The following is a 16397-nucleotide window of genomic DNA, read 5'->3' on the forward strand; positions in this document are numbered from 1 at the left end:
GCGACATTGGGGGTACTTCCTGCCCCCCCTCCCAGAAAATCCCAAAACAAAAGCCAGAAAGAAAATCAAATAAAACTAAACTTTGACTGGGGGAAAAATACCAGTTTTTGTGCATTTAATTAGCTCTCGGCAGCTCGTCTCCTCTTTCTTCAGTCAAAGATATCACCATCATCATCATCATTCGACTGTCAAAACCATTAAACGGTTGCCAGAGCTCCACTCCCCTGCCCTCCCCTCCACGGAAGATCTTTTATCGGGCTTAAAAGGCGCTAGCCCTATACCAAATATTTTCTACACTGCTCGAAAGATATGCAAAATAAGTAGGTATACTCGTATACATCCACCGATTTGTTTGCCTTTTGTTTCTGGTATTTGTTGATGATCCAACTGTTTGTGTCATAACATAAATTTCCCCCCTCCTCGGAGGGGTGGGGTGCGGTGGGGGGGAAAGTTTTCGATTTTATTGACTCCCGTCTTATCGGACCTCTAATGAAGTTGTCTATAAAATTAGCAATTAAATGAACACGCTCGAGAGAGAAGCGGCAGCCATTGTAGATAAGCCGCCCCACCGCCCCGCGGCCCCACCGCCCCGCCGTCGTGGGGCAGCTTTGGGTTAAACGGATAATGAGCTGGAAGCCGCAGCTAGAGGGAGGGGGCGATGCCCAAGCGGTGTAATCTACAAAGCAGATCTTTAGCACATATCAAGATGATGGCAGGATCGGGTTTTTGCTTCAAAAGGGGTTCCAAAACCGATTTTTGGGTTGGTATTTTTTACCAGAAAATATTGTAGCGGCTTTAGCTTTAAATTTACCAAACTGAAACGTTGTGGAATCACATATAGGAGTATTATCTACCTAAATACCAAAAATCATTAAGATCAAATGACATTTGTACAAAAAATCTAGGGTAGGGCTTGGCCGATATTTCAAAATTATTTACCCAAAACCATCGAGACTTTAGTATTATTACACACTTTTACAGCGTATATCCATTCATTACGAGTGCTCTTTTTTGGATTAAATCAATCTTTAAGCCCGAGACCACTTTCTATGGCCCACACTCTAGGATTTGCTGTGGCTTTGACTTCAGTTCTCAGCATTTATTTTCCCTTAACCCGAACAACCTCTGTAACCTCGCTGAACCTTCTCCAATCAGGAAACTCTTTCTCTTTGGCTGGTGGGAGCGAGACTTACCTTGCATGTTGAGGACCCACAAAGCCCGTGTCATGGGCCGAGCTTGCTGTGATTTGAGCATCTGTTATGGCTCCCGACTCCATGCCCAGAGGCATGTTGCATGTGGCTGAAACAAGAGAGATATTTTTGAAATTTAAACAAGAAAGAAACACTTTAATTAATGTTGAGATGTTTGTGTGGAGCCATCGCCCATATAAATATAGAATGCAGTGCTTCCCGATGGAAGCAAGCAACGCCCATCGAATCTATCAAAATAAGTGAAGCGTCAATTTGACTTTTTTGACATTTGCTTTTGGTTTTGCTTTTGGTTCTGGGAGATGGAGACGCCCAGCGGCCCTATCGCTTTCCCAGGCAGGGCAGATCTCTGGGAGCCCTCTGCTCGCTTATGAATGCATCTCTATACTCATTTTGAATAAACCAAGCACTTAATCATTGCCAAAGTCAACTCCTGGACCAGGGACTGGCAGAACGTCAACTACTTTACTTAATTTATTGCCTACCAATTGCATTTGGCAGAGAGAGAGAGCGAGCGAGTGAGTGAGGCATCCTGCCTTCAGCCTGCTGCCTTCAGCCTGCTGCCTTCTGCCTTCTGCCTTTGAAGATATGGTAGTCCAGAGGCCGACCCGTCCTCCATCTCCTCGCCCATCTCTCGAAGTACGTCTGACAGTCGCCTGCTGACATTTTCGCCAGAATCAACACTGATTTGACATGACTTTTGTTGCCCCGGCCCAGCGGGCGCATAGACCAATCCCACTTTTGATCTCCTCCCAGCATCAGGCACCAGGCCACAGCACTAGGCACCAGGCACCAGGCACCAGGCACCAGAGGTGCGTGCATTCGTTTAGAAGTTTATAAATAAACACATGGCACAGGGGCTTGGACTGTATTGGGTTGGTGGGGGCGGTGGGCGGTGGGGGGAGGGCCAAATCAGGGGCAGGTGGAGGTACTGAAGCGTGGCCGAGGGCGGGCTTAGGGGAAGCCATGGAATCAGGCATCCAACCAAACCCAATTGGAGCTCGTGGAGGTGGAGGTTGTTGAGAGAAATCTAGTTTGTGGTTGAGTTGGTATCTTAGGTATTTTTTTTAAAAACTAACACTCTTTACTCTATATTTCTTAGTATTTATGTGAGTATTTAATTTTATAATAGATCATGAACTAAGCTTGGTATTTTGTTTGGTATTTAATAAAATATATTTTGGTTTATTAGTTGGCATGAAAATTTAATACCGAAATTTTTATTTTGTTATTCAAAATTCTTATAATATGGTATTTTGTGTAGTATTTTTTGGTATTTTTAGTATTTTTTGGTATTTAATGCACAAAATTTTTTGTTGCTAGTATTTAAATACTGGTATTTAAGAAATATTTTTGGTTCACTATTTGGCTATTTATTTTGGTATTTTTTTAGAAAACAATTAAAAAACGTATTTAAAAATAATACATTTTGCTGAGTGTATTTTAGCCTTTTTTGTTAGAAATTAAAAGACTAACCCTTTGGCATGGCTTTCGTCTTATTTCACCCAAAAATCTGTAGTATTTTATGGTATTTTCCCAAACATATTTCCTATCTCTGGTGAATTTTTGAGTGCAACATCTGGAGCATTCGCACTTGATTGGATTTGATAGCTGGCAATGCTAATGTGTAACGAAGTGCCTGGGTCTCGGTGCCCAGGTTGTCAGGAGGTCAGAAGCCACTCTCCGCCTAGTGGAAGGCTCTCCACATACTCCACGGTGGGACTCTGACTCTGACTCCGACTCCGACTCTGGCTCTGGCTTTGGACTGCATATTGCAAGTGCATTCATTTGGAAAATTGTTGCATGTTTTGCTAACTCAACTCGCTTCGAGATGTGTCTAGCCCCAACAACAACAATAACAGCCAGACGATGGAGCCCCAGAGTTCTCCCAGGGATTGTGTTTGCTTTACGGAACGGCTAGAGCAAATATTGCAAAAGGCAACAACAGTCTAGGGTTTTTTTGAGGGGGGGAATAAGGGAGCATGTTTATAAATTTGTATTTATGTATTTGTGTTGCTTGATTAACTATAAATATTATGGCAGAAAAGATGTTTCCGAATGGGAAAGAAGACTTCCAGGAAGTCTTTTCTTCAAAGAAAAGAAATCCTTGGAGTTTTCTTTCACAACTTGCTCTATATTTGTGCCATTTTATTGCCATTTCTAGTATAATTTTTGTAATCGAATTCGCTCCAGAAATCAATAATCCGGGAACCCTCTTAGCATACAAAGTATTCTTCCAGTTGAATGCCCCACTGTTTATGTGTTTCCCATTCTAATTCACATCCCTCCCCCCCCCCCCACCCCGCTTATGGGGCTTTTGTGCCGTCCATCGCCAGAGGAGGAGGCCGAAGCCCCGTCTCTCGGACCATATCATATCGAAATTTATGAACCGCTGACATGCCACGGCCATTGAAATTGGCCATAATCCTAAGCCACATGTCTCCGCTATGGCTTCATTAAAGCCCACTCTCGGGCACACTGCTACTACTGTGTACTCTGCTGTTTCCAAGGAAGCGAGGCTTTGCCATCTTCCCTTCCCCTCCGTTCCTCTCTTTTCCTTTCACTTTAAAGACGACATAAAAATGTCAATATGCCTATTAATGAGCGGGAGATGGGAGCAGTAGATGGGGGACGGGCCATCCAGCCATGACTCCTTATGGGGCATGCTATGCCTGCAACATGTCCAGGCAGGCACCCCATGGAGAGCGCCAGCGAGAGGAGAACTCCAACAGTGCCGCCGCCTGTCCGCTGGCGGTTGCAAAATGATGAGCCACATAAAAATTGGCTTTCAATGTCAATTAAAATAAATTTAACCAACAAATGGAGAGTCGTGCACGACCCCCGATCACCCCCATCACCCCCCATCACCCCCATCGGAGGGCTCTAGAGGTATATACGAGTATATATCTTTTGATTGATTCGTATGAGTGGCTGTGGATGGAGTGGATGGATGGCATGAATACTCACCGATTTCGAAAGCCTGTATGGTCGGCGTATTGAGCAGTAGGCAGCAGCATCCGATGGCAATCATTAGGGCCAAGGGGCATCTTCTGGCGGTGGCATTGACTGTGGGGCAGGTTGATGTTGAGGATGCTGAGGGTCTGGCGGGGGAAAGGCACTGGCGGGAGAACATTTTGCTGCTATGCTTCATTCTGCTGCGAGGGGGAGAGATCTGTAAAGGTACGAAAAAGTCAAGAATGTGAAATTATTCAATGGATTTTAACCTTTAAACCGGTCTGTTGGCCTTCAACCTTCTGACTGTCCGTCCGTCCGTCTGTCTGTCCGTTCGTCTGTCCGTCCGCCTGTCTATCTGTCAGCTGTCATTCTTGCCATCTCTCAATCTTTGACTGTTGTCTCTTCAATTAGAAAGCATCACTCGGCTCTGAATGAATCGGAAACTCAATTGATGGCCAAGCAAAATCGCTTCTCTTTTGGCCATCATCGTCTCCATTGAGTTTTCTCCTTGGCTCTTCTCCGATTTGGACTTGAATGAATGCAAAGTGAATGTGCGTGACGACGACGACGACGACGACGACGAGAGCAGGCAGCACAATGTGGCAGCATGCCCCCCCTCCCCCCTCCGCCCTCTCTGCCTGCGAGGATGACTTTGTGCTTTTCATTTAACATTATTTTGCAACACTTTTTGCTCCAAGAGTCAGACATGTGGCAAGAGCCAAGAGATGCCATAGAAAGCGGGCAAAAGCAAACATGTTCTCTGGCTCTCTGCCTGCGTCGTGCCCCTTGTGCCACACGGGCCCGGCCCGGCACGGCTGCCGTTGCTGCCACTGCTGGTTATCCCATTCACCGATGTCTAAGCCAGTTTCCGCTTTAATTTAACGCTGGCTGGGCGAAAAGGAAAAACCAGAACACACACACACCCTCCCCGCCCCCCGGTCCCCGCCTCCCCGATCGCCCCCGTTGCCGCCAGCTGTTGGAGCAATTTAAGAGCCAAAGCTGCTGCAGGCAGGCTCCACCTCCCCCTCCCCCACCCCCACCCCCCCAAGAAATGTATTTAGTTTATGCAAAGCGTGCGGCACAAAAAAAAGGGCAAAAGGTAGCGCCAGATGATGAACGTGAGTGTCGCAGGACACGGGACACGGACACGGGACACAGGACACCCGGCTCTGGCCCGACCCGACCAGTGAGCCGGCAAAAAGGACATCATCCCGACGACCCTCCCTCCTACGTTTTCTGTTTAGTTTGCAAATTTCTTTTGATGTCTTTTAATTTTAATGAGTTGAGGCTGTGGCAGAGGCAGAGGCAGTGGCAGTGGCAGAGGCAGCCCTTAAGTAAAACTAATTAGAAGCGAAAGAGGGAGTGGAGTGGAGGAGGCGCCTCCAAGAGGGCATAGAAAGGGTATATAGAAAGGAATGTGGCATCCGTATCACATCGGATCGGCGCACACTCCATTTTTGCCATTGTATTTCCCAGATGCCCCTCTTCCTGGGGTAATGGAAACCACTCGTATTACAAGATGCATGCCACACTGGCACTTCGTGTGTGCCTGTGTGCCTGTGTGCCTGTATCCCTGATTCCTATCTAATAAATGTGGCCAGGTTCTTGAATCCCTTCTCTGTGGCATGTCCTGGACATGCAAAAAATTGTCTACGTCATGAGGCAATTTGTCACGCAGCTGCTGCTTCTCAACTGCACAGATACGGATACAGTTCTCTCATGTGTGTGTGTGCGCCCCCCCCTGTGGGAGGAGGAGAGTCTTGTCAATAACTCAGCGCTTAATTGCTCATCTCTCAACGTCCAGGGATCCAGGGACTGCAGCCCTATATCGACTGGTCTCCGGATCTGGGCCGAACGGCAGGCCAACAAATTAGAAAATACCAGAGAAATGCTGGCTGTCATAGTTTCAACTTGCTGCTGCACCTCTCGTCTTGCAACCTGGCACACAATCTAGGTTAAATTAATAGTGACACTCGCCTCGGACTCGTAGCAAGTTCCACATGCCTCTCTGCCTGCCTGCCTCTCTGCCTCTCTGCCTGGCTGCCGCACCTGGCGGTGATGCTTTTATACCCCGCCTCTTGGCCTGCGGTCGCCTGCTTCTTGGGGGCAACTTCTACTTGCCTCTTCCGCGGCTCCTCTGTTTGTTTGGCTGCATTTTTCGTACGCGAATATTTCATAAATTGAAATGTACAGTTAGTTAATTACACGCTCAATTGGCTCTAAAAGAGTGGCATTAGCCAAACGTCCGTGTCCTCCAGACGCTGCAATTTCTTCCCAGCTCCCAGCTCCAACATCGCCGCTTCGGCCACAATTTTTAATGGTTGTCATAAAGAGATTTATCGCCTAATGGCCGCGTAGTGCTAATGCTCGAGTGGATCGGCGTGGCATGCACTCCATGGGGCGGAGTTTCGGTGCACTTTCCGATGCGATGCCAGTGATCATTGGGCGCCTAAGCGCAAGACGTTGTTTACGATTGAGAATTGTGATATAATGGTTGCTTGAATGCAATTTGGGCAGGCATGGGTTTGGGCATGGTAAGACATGAATAATGGAATGGTGGGGCAAACATTTTTCACCAGGAGGAATTTTCCCTGGAAAAATCGACTTTATCGATGGGAAATGCTATACAAGTGATCGATAATTATCGATAGCTGTGTAGAAAATCGATTAAAGATCGATTTGATAGCAAGTTTTCATTTAAAAGTTATCGATTTTGTGTTTCTGTTATCGATAACAATAAATAATATATTTCCAATATGCAAAACAATGGACAAATTAAAAAAAATCTTAGATATTTTTTTCGAATTATTTTAATCGATAAATATAATTTTGTTCGATTAAATATCGAAATTCTCTTTGAAAATCTTTGAAAATACAATACATATGATCAATAAGTATCGATAACTGTATCATTTTCGATAAGTTATCGGTGAAGTATCGCTACAGGATAATTACTTGAAAATCGATGAAATTTTCTGAAATCTTTTGCGTTTCAATGAAATTTGTGCTCCACATTCGATACAAATACCGATAGGCCGCTTTTTCTGGCTATTTTTGGTATCTCTTGTACTCCCATCACCGCTTAGGTGCCCCTCCCCCTTTGACACATCAAACCGCATTCCTTAAATGTAATCTAAATCTTTAATTTTCCCCTTTCGAAAATCCGTCGCACAACCCACAAATCCAGCGACCAATTTAGTGGCTAACTGGCGCTGTGGACCAGCGCCATCATCCAGTGGCAGCCATCAATCAAAAAAGTTTCCATTTTAAATGTCAACACATTCACACACGGAACAGCAGGCCACAGAACCCCACCACCCATGCCACCCACCACCCTTTCTCTAGAGAGAACTTTCCCCCCCCCTGAGACCCCCTTAATTTGGCGGCTCTCTCTCTCTCTCTCTCTCTCCGTTGCTCGCTTTCTGTCGAAAAACTAAAACAAATTGCAGCCAGTGCGTGGCTTCGAAAATTTAAACATCAAATCTGTGTGTGTCTCGGGGTTGGGGCGGGGGACGGACGGACTTCCTGATTAACTCGAAAAAACAACAACAACAACAACAACCTCAAAAATCCAAGAGGAATAACAACAACAACAACCAAAATACCACCAGTGCATGCAACAAAATTGATTAATTGATGAGGCACACAGAATTTTCAATGGAATCTGGGAATCTGGAGCAAGCAGAACAGACATATAGATATATATATATATAGGAGGCCACATGGCCCGATCCGATGCGATCCGAGACACAATTTGCATAAATCGAAACACAAAGGCGAGCTGTGGAAAATCGGGAGCAAAAGATATTTATCTTGTTGCAGCCTCTGGCTGGGACTGGGACTGTGGCAGGGGCAACGCGTCGAGTGTTTGAATGAGTGTCAAATTAAATTGATCAATTAAGCAATTGACGTGGCTCGACATCGGCATCAACATCAACATCAACATCAACTAGGGATTCGGATTCGGATTCTCGTATTTGTATTAGAATGGAGTGCAAACCCTGGAAGGGAAGGGAGGGAAAGGGAAGACCTAAATGCAACATCTGCAACACAAAACAAGTGACGCAAATTGTGGAGGGGCACTGGGGGGAGGATGGCTCCTCATTCTAGTGACAATTTCTGTCAATTCAGCGGCGCTAATCAAGCCAGAGACAGCCGAGGCAAGCCAAGCCAAGCATTTAAATAGGGCTGAAGGCAGCACCAGAGAGAACTACTAGACAAATTGGCTGCGATTGCAGTTAGTTAGAGAGAGAGTTGGAGCGGCTTAAAGCTGAACGAACATGCGGGTAGGTGCCCCCCCCAACCGCCCCAACCCCCCCTCCCGACAGGCAGCAAAACCCACAGTCGACAGTCGACAGGCAACGTCATATAATCCATCAACTCCCGCAGACAGACAGCTGCAGCTACAGCTCTACAGCTACAGCTCTAGAGCTACAGTGACGACTCGAATTTCCCCCTCAGTTGTAATCAAATCAAATGACAACGCCAGACAGGAGGAGCCCCATCATTGCAGAGGCAACTTTGTGTTGGCAAAAACGGAAGGGGCAACGGCAACGGCAACACAGAAGCAACAACTCCAACGAGGAGGAGCAACAGAAGGAGGAGCATCTGTGGGTGGAAGGATGGCTCCTCCCTGTCTGCTGCTGCTCCATTGTCACATTTGATGGCCAACACTTTTGATGATTTAATAATGGCTTGTGTCCACCGTGAGGACAAAGAGAAAGAACAGTAAGAACACGGGATTTAGTTGCGTGGATAATGGAATACAATAGAGAGAGAGATACAGAGATTTCCTAATGAAAGAGGGGAGACCAAGACACAGACAGGGACCTTGACTTTCCCGGAACAATGGGAGATCCAGAGGAAACAGAAATCATCATCGATACTGCGTCAGGCATTCCTTTGCCCTTTCTTTAAAGTCTCTCGGGGTCTTCTTTCAGTAGAAATAATTTGCATAGCATTCGGCAGTTGACAACTTTTTACTGTCTGTGGCATAAAAAGCAGGACTCCCCCCCCCCCCCTTCCCCCCTACGCCCTGGATGTGTTTGTCTAGTATTTGTGACAGGCCTCGAGGAAACTCTGGAGGAAAACTCTCGACTGTCTGTCTGCCAGCGTCAACAAAAAAGAAAACTCGAAAGAGTCCTCAAGTGGGTAAAAGTGGAAGTGGGGGAAAGTGGCTCCCGGCTGTCTCCAACGGGGGGGGGGGGGGGGGGCAGTACTTAAAGCCAGTTAAAGCCTCTACATATTGATTTTAGACACGAGACCCTCACCCCCCCCCTCCCCTCCCTACCCAAGTTCATTAAAGTCACATCAGTGGGGAAGGACCCTGGTCCTGGCCACAAATAGACACGAGACGAGGAGGAAACAACAAACAAACGAAGCGCCCACAAATCAACGCCTAACCACAGCGTGGGGCAGGCAGTCCCGAAAAAAGGCAGTGCCGCCATTTTGTCTGTCCTTGCGACCGAATGGGGCGCGCGAGGGGGAGGGGGGAAAACCATTAAATATGCAAAAAGCAACATGCGAAAAAAAAGAGTGTTGCATACTTTTAGTTGCTGCGTCAAACCGCAAAAAAACAGGAAAGGAAGGACGAAAAAGGACGAACAAAGTGAGCGAAAAATAGAACGAAGCTTGGGATACCCAAAAGATACATTAAATATGGCATAGGGTTCCGATTGTGGTCGAATTTGGCTGGAAATCATTAAGGTTGTAAATTAAAAGGCGGCAAAAGTGCAAAATTATGGAGAAAAATGCATTACATTTTTGGTTTAATTTGATCAAATTCAATTGAGATCTTCATTTGCCTTCTGTTTGTTGAGCTTTTTCTTGGTTGTTTGTATTTCTTAAACTCTCTCTGATCTCTGCGTCTGTGTCTCTCCCTCTCTTTCTCAAGCAATTAAAAACAAAAGCAAAAGCAAATAATCTACGCAGCCAAATCTAGGTGCCGTTGGTTAGTGCTTGATCTTCGGTCATGCTCGGTCGTGTCTTGCCGAGGGCGTGGGTGGCGAGAGAGCGCGAAAGAGCTTCGGTCTCAGCTTGAGGCCTGAGCGAGCAAGCGCTAGCCTCAGTCGCAGCTTCTGCCAAGTGCAGCGCATTTTTGTTGTTGTTGGGAGAGTGGACAAGGAATTGCGGGAGTTTCTTTTTTGCTGGCGAGAAGCAAAGCTCGTAATCAAGAGAGCGCCGGCCATTGCGACCTGCTGCGATCGAATGGCACACACCTGTATTTAAATATTGTGTTTTCCATCTCTCTTCTAAGAACCTCTTCAATAACCCATCAGGCTCTTTTATTTTTTTGTAGGGTATCAAAAACAGTTGAAAGCCAAAAAGGAGACAGAAGCTCCCAAACAGGAAGCCGGAAAAATAAATAAAAGAAGCGCTGAAGAGAAGACCCTGCTGCTACCCCCTCTCCTTCCCTTTTACTCCTCCGCACTCGCCTAGTCCTATTCCTCTCTCCCTTTTCACTGGTGTCTCTCCTTGGCGAGCCATTCATTAGCATAGACATAGAGAAGCAATATTGAATTTCTATGTGGGCGAGGGAGGACGGGTGGACGGAGAGGGGGAATGAGGGAATGAGGGAGGCGTGTGAGGTCGCAAGGTTGCGAAAAAATGTTTCACGCTTTGGTAAGCTGAGGAAATCACAGCGAGGCACTGGAGTGGAAAGCAGGGAGGGGGGGTGGGGGGTGCAGAGGAGGAGAATTCCGAGTCCTGGGGACAGGCTCAAGCAGCGCCTGGGGATCAAATTAGTCGAGTTTTTTGTGAAAAGAATGCGGCAAATTCTAGACTTTTATGCATGATAAGTGGTGGGGACTCCAGAAAGGGGTTCTCGGGCCTAACGAGTGTGTCTCGGGGTGGAGGAGGGCTCAAAATGCGGGGAATATGAGCGGATAAAGTGCGAGAGAGCAGGGGAGGGGGGTACGACCTCTGAAGTGGCAGAATGACAGTCGTCACATGTCCCGATAGACATACAGGAAGTGGGAAGAAACGGGGAAGCGCAAGGATATTGACAGCCACAAGTCGAAGGGGGGTACGGAATAGAAGAATGATACACATAACGCAAGGGAATGTAAGGGATAGATAGGAAGCAGGAAAAGAGTTCAAAGAGCGAGAGAGAAAGGGGGGTCCAAAGACGTTCCAAGCGGAATCGGTACAGCGGAAATGGAACTGAAAACTGAACGATATTCCAAACAAAATCTCGATTATACATGGGTGTAATCGGAAAAGTATTGTTGGAGTCGAGTTTCCATAAATAAATGAAAGATTCTCTGGAAAACAGGAAGTGGGGGAAATCTTTAATAAGAAATTCATTGAAATTTGATTGTTTAACTCGGAAAAAGACCTTCAATCTATCAACAAGTTATTATACTCAAGCATAAAAGGCTTTAAATGGTAAAATTTATCAAAATAAATCTCCTTAAACCACACAAGAATAAATCTGAATATTTTTCCCTAAAAACTCTTCTTATAACAAATTCAAAAATTCCCCAAAAAATGAAAATAAATCTCAAAACGAAACGCGACTCCAGCCTCCAGTTTGAATCCCCAAAAAAGAAAGAAGTTGAAAGGAGATCCCCCAGGGGCTTTGTGGGGCATCAAAGTGGATCTCCTCCCTCATCACCTCCTGCCTGCCTCCTGCCTGCCTCCTGCCTGGCCACTCATCTGCAACGTCAATTGAAAGAACTTGTACACACGGAAAGCAGGAGCATCCTGTTGCCCGCTTTGTCTGTGGTTTGTCATCGTCCATGTGGCAGCCGCAATCCACAATCCACAATCCATCGTGTGTGGGCCTCTCTGTCCTGGAATTTTTATGAATTATAAGCGAGCCGAGTGGCTGGGCTTCTTCTTCGTCTCCGACAAAATATGTAAAAATATTTTCCAAAAAAAACAGCAGGCGAAGGGAGGAAGGCGGATGACAGCCCAGCGACATTGACAATGAGGCAGTGGCGGTAGTAAGTGGCTGCCACAACTCGGGGCAACAACAAAGCGCTGATTGACAGGAAGGCAGCAGCGGCGCACACAAAAGAGTGGAGGGGGAGTCCACGGATGGCAGGGGGGAGGAGTCGTCCGCGACAGACAGGACAGTCGTTAGGCCGATCAACGGAGCGTAGCGGCCCAGGACATCGCATCACATCACATGATGTGTGGGACTCTCTCTCTCTCTATATCGATTTTTGGGCATAAAAAAGGGCTGGAGAGGTCGAGAGAGGTTGCATTCGCAGCTGCGTCGCGGGTTCATTGTTTTTATGGCAGCAGCAGACAAATTAGCAACGCTTGATTAATTTTTATGACGCGCACTGTAAGTGAAAGAAACAACAAAGACAGAGCCCCCAAAAGGAGGATCCGTGAAGTATCTGCAGGTGAAAGGAGGAGACTCTTCAGAGACTTTTCAGATTTCCTCATTTGTTTGTTTTTTTGTATCTTTCTTCTCGTTTCTTGAGCAAATCATTACCATCAATCACAAATTACAGTTAATAATAGTACTCGCCGTTGCAAGAATACTTAGAGAGACTCTCTTGCCACAATGTTGCACGTGTGCGTCATTTTTTCTTGCTTATTGAAATGCATGCTTGTTTTGCTGGTACTCGTACTTGCAACGCAACAAACAGACAAACAGACAAAGAGACAGACAATTGTGTCATATGTACGCTTGCCCCATTTGGGGGAGCGGTTCTTTTAATGGCACCCGGAACAGCCGTCGCGCGGCTCTGATGAAAACAAAAAACAAAACCAAAACCAAAAAAGTTTCGTTTTCGGCTGCGCTTTGCGGGTTTTGTGGTCATAAAACGCTTGTCTTTTTTTGGGCTGCTGCTGCTGCTGTTTGTGCCCCAGTCCCTGCCCCTGCCCCTGGCCCACTGCTGCTGCTGTTGCAGGAAGTCCACAAAAGCTTTTTATTAGCTTCGGGCTTAAACCGAGACTTCAATGGAGAATAATGGACATTAAACGAATGAGTTGCCAAAGTCATTTACGGGGACGGGGACGGCGACGGGGACGGATTGAAGTTCGGGTTAAACAGAGTTCTGATTGAGAGGGGATTAACGGGGGGAATGAGAAGTTTTTGATGGGGGAAAACTATGGGGCAAAGAAGATACAAAAAAGATACCTGGAAGTATTTAAAGATACTTTTAACAACTACAAATTAGCGAAAATCGAAGAAAGAAACTATGTTTATTATTGAGATCTGTCAGAAAATATTTTATTATGAATTTCGATTCAATAGAATATCTTTCAAGCCTCTTTTAGTGCTAGAAATATTCAAAGATACTATCTGTAACCACAAACTAGTGAAATTCGAAGAAGAACCGTCGTTTTATCTATCGGAACTATCAGAAAACATTATATTATCAGTTGAGATACATTAGAGGACTTTCCTTGACAATTTTTCTAGCAAAATTATTGCTGGCTGTATCTAAAGATACTTTTTGGTAACTAAAAACTAAATCTTTGCTAAGCAGAATTCGGTTTTGATACTGGCAAACTTTTGGTGAATATTTTTGGAGGGTTTTACATAAATTACAATCTAGAATAATAGGATTTCAGCCTCTGTTTCATTCAAAAACATTTCGGGAAGTATCTAAAGATACTTTTTCGGTTTGAAAACTGAAATTATGAGAATTGTATCAGGCAATGGAATATTAGGGGTTTATATTTATTAGAGTAGCATTTCCGCATCTTCTCTGAAGCAAAATCATTTCTGAATGTATCTTTTACTTTCCGGGAGTATCTTGTACCTTCCCTAACTACATTTATTGAGTGGTTCTTCCACTTTTCCCCTTTCCCCACTTTCCCCTCTAAACCCTTTTCAACTCTCTCACAACATTCGGCACTTAACCCTGTCTCTCTCTCTTTCTCTCTGTAAAAAAAACAACAGCCCATCCAGAGCATCAGATGCTCTAATTACGCAAACATGTTGTCCATTTGGATGGCAGTGGCAACCCTCTTTCTGGCAGGCAAAAACCCCCCTCCTTCCAGCAGTGAAACCTCCTTAGAGTGGACTCCCCAGCGGATGACAAGTTTTATTCCCAAACATTTTCGACACCTGGCGTGGCGTGTGTGTGTGTGGCATGCCCCAGGGACCGCTCCGGGGCAGGGGGGTGACTAAATGGAACACATTTTTAGCCGTCTCTGGCTATCGAGAAAAACGTGTTGACTGCTGAAGGATTACATTGCATGTATGACAGAACTTTGTCAGCGGCGAAGCACCAGAGGAGTGGAGCGGAGTGGACCTTTGATTAATGATTAACGGGGGACGGGGGACGGGGGACGGGGAAGTGCATATGTGGCACACACCCCCGTCTATTGGCAACCTAGAACTTAATTACCAAACCAAATTTTATACAGAAAAAACAAAATCTTCCCGCATTTCATGATGGATTCGATGGGCAGGGCGGCTTGTGGGCCTCCGCCTGGGGGCTTGGCTCCGACCCTGAGCCCATTGCAGCGGCAGAGCGTCGGATCGGGGCTAATGATGCCCCATTGTCTTGTGATGCGTAAAAATGCCAGCGATGATGCCTCGAAGTCCACTAATTTCTGGCTGAAAGCCGAAGCGACTTGCTTGAATGCCGCCTCGTCTGTAGATCAGACAAACGACAGGCGAATGCGGGAAGTCGTCAATGCAGCGGTGGCGGCGGCGACGGCGACGATTCATTTCCGTTCTGCGAGGGGCATGCAACAAATTTAATATGTTTCTCTGGAGTCGTTTCGGGAGTTGATTCTTTCCCTGATCGCAATTTTGCGCACTGAACTGTAACCGGGAGTTAATTAGCTCAACGAAATCGTCGCCATAATAGGTCGCACTCGTATCTAGGGGCCACTCCAAGGGGCATGCATTTACATAAAGAAAGAGAGAGAGAGGGAGAGAGGGAGAGTAGCTGGTGGAAGGGTGCATAGCCATAATGAGGGTCAAGACTTTCAGAAAGGAAGCCAAGCAGGAAATCTTAATGTTTGTGTGGTCTTTTCCTTTGGGAATAAAAAGGGTTCCAAGAGATCTGAGATGGGATACACGGAAGCGTAGATAGATTTATTGGAAATCACATTTCATTGTAAATCGTTTGGTGGGATTTTCCTGCATTTAATTTTGTGTGTAAATGATTTTCTCCTCCTCCTCCTCCTTCCGATTTTCCTCGCTTTTTTCTCTACTTCTTGACAGCTTGAAATATTTGAGATACTTTAGCACACGGCTCTGCCCCGCACGCTTTTCCTGCTTCGAACTAATTAAGCGTCTTGGCAGCGGTGGAAAATGGAAAAACTGTTGAAAGCCTCAAGCTTGTGAGCATGTTGCTGCCACCAAATAAAATTGTGGCGACCTGGCGCCAAGTCATTACGCGAGAAGCGAAAGAAAAAGTCTCAACAACATGCCAAGTGGCAGATACAGAGATACATTCTAAAGGCAACAGCACACATAGATACATTTTGGTCTACTTTTCAGGGGCGCCACCACTTGAGGCACATCATTTTCTTTGTTTTTTTCACAAGTACAAAAGCAGCCGCACGGCTGAAAATTATTTTACAATTTAACACAAAAATAAAAAAACAAAACACAGCAAAAGAAAACCCTAAAGAAGGCAATAAAAAAAAAGGAAACACTGAAGACAGACCCAAAGAATTATTTCACCTTGTGGCATGGCATGGCATGGCTCCTCGAGTGGCGGCCAGAAGGTCTTTTGAGGAAAATTGTGGCACCTGTGCGGTTTGTGCCGCCTGCGTATCTTCAGATGTACAGATGTATCTGTGGCTGTGCCCCCTCTGTCTTTTTTCGAGGCAAACAAATAAACTTGCGGCCAAGTTATGACAGTCGACGCAAAGGGGGGTGGGGAGGGGGATTTACACAGGAAACATTATTCTTAGTTAGATGCTAATTAATTAGAAGACGCGGAGGAGTAGGAAGGTGCCCCGGCCAGGGGCCAACCAAATTCAGTGGCAGCCACTGCTGCGGCATGTGGGAGGAGACACAAGACGATGTTGTCGAACCAGTAGCCGCACCACTGCCCCTGCCACACTGCCGCACTGCCCCTGCCACACTGCCGCACCATGCTGTGAATGCAGTCGAGAATGACATTTTTCGGTTTTTTTTTTTTGGGTGCTGTTTTTCCTGTGGCAAGCGAGCGAGGTACATTTCTTGACAGGTATAAATTTGCTTGATTGTGGTTTTCGTCAGCGCCAGCCAGTGAGAAAAAAAAACTGGTGCCACAACAGCCACAGAAATGAGGTTGCAGATGGAAGGGCAGTCGTTATTTAAGA

General features: G+C 46.0%; 1 protein-coding gene and 1 long non-coding RNA gene across 2 annotated transcripts in view; one reads left to right on the forward strand and one right to left on the reverse strand.

Moving 5' to 3' along the window:
• Positions 1-16397, forward strand: part of LOC117184234 (uncharacterized) — an 85555-nt gene that overhangs the window by 46165 nt on the left and 22993 nt on the right. The gene's annotated exons all lie outside the window — the stretch shown is intronic.
• Positions 1-16397, reverse strand: part of smal (smoke alarm) — a 36600-nt gene that overhangs the window by 17607 nt on the left and 2596 nt on the right. Inside the window, 2 exon segments of the mRNA XM_001355839.4 lie at positions 1194-1299; positions 4176-4380. Of these exon segments, the coding sequence (XP_001355875.4) occupies positions 1194-1299; positions 4176-4359 (290 nt within the window). The 5' untranslated portion in view covers positions 4360-4380.

The sequence above is a fragment of the Drosophila pseudoobscura genome, chromosome 4 (assembly GCF_009870125.1).
Source record: "Drosophila pseudoobscura strain MV-25-SWS-2005 chromosome 4, UCI_Dpse_MV25, whole genome shotgun sequence".
In the NCBI taxonomy this organism is placed as follows: Eukaryota; Metazoa; Arthropoda; class Insecta; order Diptera; family Drosophilidae; genus Drosophila; species Drosophila pseudoobscura.